Raw genomic sequence first — 4,957 nt, forward strand, 5'->3', positions numbered from 1 at the left:
GATAGATAATAGATAGATAGATAATAGATAGATAGATAGATGATAGATAGATAGATAGATGATAGATAGATAGATAGATAGATAATAGATAGATAATAGATAGATAGATAATAGATAGATAGATAGATAGATAAAAGATAATAGATAGATAGATAGATAGATAGAGAGATAGAGATAGATAATAGATAGATAGATGATAGATAGATAATAGATAATAGATAGATAGATAATAGATAATAGATAGATAGATAGATAGATAGATAGATAGATAGAGAGATAATAGATAGATAATAGATAGATAGATAGATAATAGATAGATAATAGATAGATAGATAATAGATAGATAATAGATAGATAGATAATAGATAGATAGATAATAGATAGATAGATAATAGATAGATAGATAGGAGATAGATAATAGATAGATAGATAATAGATAGATAGATAGATAGATAATAGATAGATAGATAAAAGATAGATAATAGATAGATAGATAATAGATAGAGAGATAGATAATAGATAATAGATAGATAGATATGACATATATATATATATATATATATATATATATATAAACTAGATATATCTGCACCGGCTCCACTTTCCGTCTGCACCGGCTCTCCTCTATCTGTCTGCACCGGCTCTCCTCTATCTGTCTGCACCGGCTCTTCTCTTTCTGTCTGCACCGGCCCTCCTCTTTCTGCCTGCACCGGCTCTTCTCTTTCTGTCTGCACCGGCTCTCCTCTATCTGTCTGCACCGGCTCTCCTCTTTCTGTCTGCACCGGCTCTCCTCTATCTGTCTGCACCGGCTCTCCTCTGTCTGCACCGGCTCTCCTCTTTCTGTCTGCACCGGCTCTTCTCTATCTGTCTGCACCGGCTCTCCTCTGTCTGCACCGGCTCTCCTCTGTCTGCACCGGCTCTCCTCTGTCTGCACCGGCTCTCCACATTCCGTCTGTGCCAGCTCTCAAATTTTGGTCTTCGTCAGCTCTCCCCTTTCCGCCTGCACCAGCTCTCCTCTTTCTGTGTGCACCGGCTCTCCTCTATCTGTCTGCGCTGGCTCTCCTCTTTCTGTCTGCGTTGGCTCTCCTCTTTCTGTCTGCACCGGCTCTCCTCTTTCTGTGTGCACCGGCTCTCCTCTATCTGTCTGCACCGGCTCTCCTCTTTTTGTCTGCATCGGCTCTCCTCTTTCTGTCTGCACCGGCTCTCCTCTTTCTGTGTGCACCGGCTCTCCTCTATCTGTCTGCGCTGGCTCTCCTCTTTCTGTCTGTGCTGGCTCTCCTCTTTCTGTCTGCACTGGCTCTCCTCTATCTGTATGCACCGGCTCTCCTCTATCTGTCTGCACCGGCTCTCCTCTATCTGTCTGCGCTGGCTCTCCTCTTTCTGTCTGCGCTGGCTCTCCTCTTTCTGTCTGCACTGGCTCTCCTCTATCTGTCTGCACCGGCTCTCCTCTATCTGTGTGCACCGGCTCTCCTCTATCTGTCTGCACCGGCTCTCCTCTATCTGTCTGCGCCGGCTCTCCTCTATCTGTCTGCACTGGCTCTCCTCTTTCTGTCTGCGCTGGCTCTCCTCTTTCTGTCTGCACTGGCTCTCCTCTATCTGTGTGCACCGGCTCTCCTCTTTCTTTCTGCACCGGCTCTCCTCTTTCTGTCTGCACCGGCTCTCCTCTATCTGTGTGCACCGGCTCTCCTCTATCTGTGTGCACCGGCTCTCCTCTATCTGTGTGCACCGACTCTCCTCTATCTGTCTGCACCGGCTCTCCTCTTTCTGTCTGCACCGGCTCTCCTCTTTCTGTCTGCACCAGCTCTTCTCTTTCTGTCTGCACCGGCTCTCCTCTTTCTGTCTGCACCGGCTCTCCTCTTTCTGTGTGCACTGGCTCTCCTCTATCTGTGTGCACTGGCTCTCCTCTTTCTGTCTGCACCGGCTCTCCTCTTTCTGTCTGCACCGGCTCTTCTCTTTCTGTCTGCACCGGCTCTCCTCTTTCTGTGTGCACCGGCTCTCCTCTTTCTGTCTGCACCGGCTCTTCTCTTTCTGTCTGCACCGGCTCTCCTCTTTCTGTGTGCACTGGCTCTCCTCTTTCTGTCTGCACCAGCTCTTCTCTTTCTGTCTGCACCGGCTCTCCTCTTTCTGTCTGCACCGGCTCTCCTCTTTCTGTCTGCATCGGCTCTCCTCTATCTGTGTGCACCGGCTCTCCTCTATCTGTGTGCACTGGCTCTCCTCTATCTGTCTGCACCGGCTCTCCTCTTTCTGTCTGCACCGGCTCTCCTCTTTCTGTCTGCACCGGCTCTCCTCTATCTGTCTGCACCGGCTCTCCTCTATCTGTCTGCACCGGCTCTCCTCTATCTGTCTGCACCGGCTCTCCTCTTTCTGTCTGCACCGGCTCTCCTCTTTCTGTCTGCACCAACTCTCCTCTGTCTGCACCGGCTCTCCTCTTTCTGTCTGCGCCGGCTCTCCTCTTTCTGTCTGCGCCGGCTCTCCTCTTTTTGTCTGCATTGGCTCTCCTCTATCTGTCTGCACCGGCTCTCCTCTTTTTGTCTGCATTGGCTCTCCTCTTTCTGTCTGCATCGGCTCTCCTCTTTGTCTGCACCGGCTCTCCTCTGTCTGCACCAGCTCTCCTCTATCTGTCTGCACCGGCTCTCCTCTATCTGTCTGCACCGGCTCTCCTCTATCTGTCTGCACCGGCTCTCCTCTTTTTGTCTGCATTGGCTCTCCTCTATCTGTCTGCACCGGCTCTCCTCTTTTTGTCTGCATTGGCTCTCCTCTATCTGTGTGCACCGGCTCTCCTCTATCTGTCTGCACCGGCTCTCCTCTTTCTGTATGCACCGGCTCTCCTCTATCTGTCTGCACCGGCTCTCCTCTATCTGTCTGCACCGGCTCTCCTCTATCTGTCTGCACCGGCTCTCCTCTATCTGTCTGCACCGGCTCTCCTATTTTTGTCTGCATTGGCTCTCCTCTATCTGTCTGCACCGGCTCTCCTCTTTTTGTCTGCATTGGCTCTCCTCTTTCTGTCTGCATCGGCTCTCCTCTTTGTCTGCACCGGCTCTCCTCTGTCTGCACCAGCTCTCCTCTATCTGTCTGCACCGGCTCTCCTCTATCTGTCTGCACCGGCTCTCCTCTATCTGTCTGCACCGGCTCTCCTCTTTTTGTCTGCATTGGCTCTCCTCTATCTGTCTGCACCGGCTCTCCTCTATCTGTGTGCACCGGCTCTCCTCTATCTGTCTGCACCGGCTCTCCTCTTTCTGTCTGCACCGGCTCTCCTCTATCTGTCTGCACCGGCTCTCCTCTATCTGTCTGCACCGGCTCTCCTCTATCTGTCTGCACCGGCTCTCCTCTTTCTGTATGCACCAGCTCTCCTCTATCTGTCTGCACCGGCTCTCCTCTATCTGTCTGCACCGGCTCTCCTCTATCTGTCTGCACCGGCTCTCCTCTATCTGTCTGCACCGGCTCTCCTCTATCTGTCTGCACCGGCTCTCCTCTTTTTGTCTGCATTGGCTCTCCTCTATCTGTCTGTACCGGCTCTCCTCTTTTTGTCTGCATCGGCTCTCCTCTTTCTGTCTGCATCGGCTCTCCTCTTTGTCTGCACCGGCTCTCCTCTATCTGTCTGCACCGGCTCTCCTCTATCTGTCTGCACCGGCTCTCCTCTATCTGTCTGCACCGGCTCTCCTCTATCTGTCTGCACCGGCTCTCCTCTTTTTGTCTGCATCGGCTCTCCTCTTTCTGTCTGCATCGGCTCTCCTCTTTGTCTGCACCGGCTCTCCTCTGTCTGCACCAGCTCTCCTCTATCTGTCTGCACCGGCTCTCCTCTTTTGTCTGCATTGGCTCTCCTCTTTCTGTCTGCACCGGCTCTCCTCTTTCTGTGTGCACCGGCTCTCCTCTATCTGTGTGCACCGGCTCTCCTCTATCTGTCTGCACCGGCTCTCCTCTTTTTGTCTGCATTGGCTCTCCTCTATCTGTGTGCACCGGCTCTCCTCTATCTGTCTGCACCGGCTCTCCTCTTTCTGTATGCACCGGCTCTCCTCTATCTGTCTGCACCGGCTCTCCTCTATCTGTCTGCACCGGCTCTCCTCTATCTGTCTGCACCGGCTCTCCTCTTTTTGTCTGCATTGGCTCTCCTCTATCTGTCTGCACCGGCTCTCCTCTTTTTGTCTGCATTGGCTCTCCTCTTTCTGTCTGCATCGGCTCTCCTCTTTGTCTGCACCGGCTCTCCTCTTTCTGTCTGCACCGGCTCTCCTCTTTTTGTCTGCATTGGCTCTCCTCTTTCTGTCTGCATCGGCTCTCCTCTTTGTCTGCACCGGCTCTCCTCTGTCTGCACCAGCTCTCCTCTATCTGTCTGCACCGGCTCTCCTCTTTTTGTCTGCATTGGCTCTCCTCTTTCTGTCTGCATCGGCTCTCCTCTTTGTCTGCACCGGCTCTCCTCTGTCTGCACCAGCTCTCCTCTATCTGTCTGCACCGGCTCTCCTCTATCTGTCTGCACCGGCTCTCCTCTTTTTGTCTGCATTGGCTCTCCTCTATCTGTCTGCACCGGCTCTCCTCTATCTGTCTGCACCGGCTCTCCTCTTTTTGTCTGCATTGGCTCTCCTCTATCTGTGTGCACCGGCTCTCCTCTTTCTGTCTGCACCGGCTCTCCTCTTTCTGTATGCACCGGCTCTCCTCTATCTGTCTGCACCGGCTCTCCTCTATCTGTCTGCACCGGCTCTCCTCTATCTGTCTGCACCGGCTCTCCTCTTTCTGTCTGCACCGGCTCTCCTCTTTCTGTCTGCACCGGCTCTCCTCTATCTGTCTGCACCGGCTCTCCTCTATCTGTCTGCACCGGCTCTCCTCTTTTTGTCTGCATTGGCTCTCCTCTATCTGTCTGCACCGGCTCTCCTCTTTTTGTCTGCATTGGCTCTCCTCTTTCTGTCTGCATTGGCTCTCCTCTTTCTGTCTGCATCGGCTCTCCTCTTTGTCTGCACCGGCTCTC

At 52.2% G+C, this 4,957-nt stretch overlaps 1 protein-coding gene across 1 annotated transcript; it reads right to left on the reverse strand.

Annotated features, from left to right (window-relative positions):
* Positions 1-981: 981 nt before the first annotated feature.
* On the reverse strand, positions 982-4,101 carry LOC122926268 (trichohyalin-like). The gene has a single exon (XM_044277643.1). The coding sequence runs from the start codon at positions 4,099-4,101 to the stop codon at positions 982-984; it is 3,120 nt and encodes a 1,039-aa protein (XP_044133578.1).
* Positions 4,102-4,957: the final 856 nt, after the last annotated feature.

The sequence above is a fragment of the Bufo gargarizans genome, chromosome 2 (genome assembly GCF_014858855.1).
Source record: "Bufo gargarizans isolate SCDJY-AF-19 chromosome 2, ASM1485885v1, whole genome shotgun sequence".
NCBI lineage: Eukaryota > Metazoa > Chordata > Amphibia > Anura > Bufonidae > Bufo > Bufo gargarizans.

What these genes read in the sequence shown, in the direction of transcription:
- LOC122926268 (XM_044277643.1), bottom strand. Translation starts at nt 4,101, where the DNA reads ATGCAGACAAAAAGAGGAGAGCCGGTGCAGACAGATAGAGGAGAGCCG.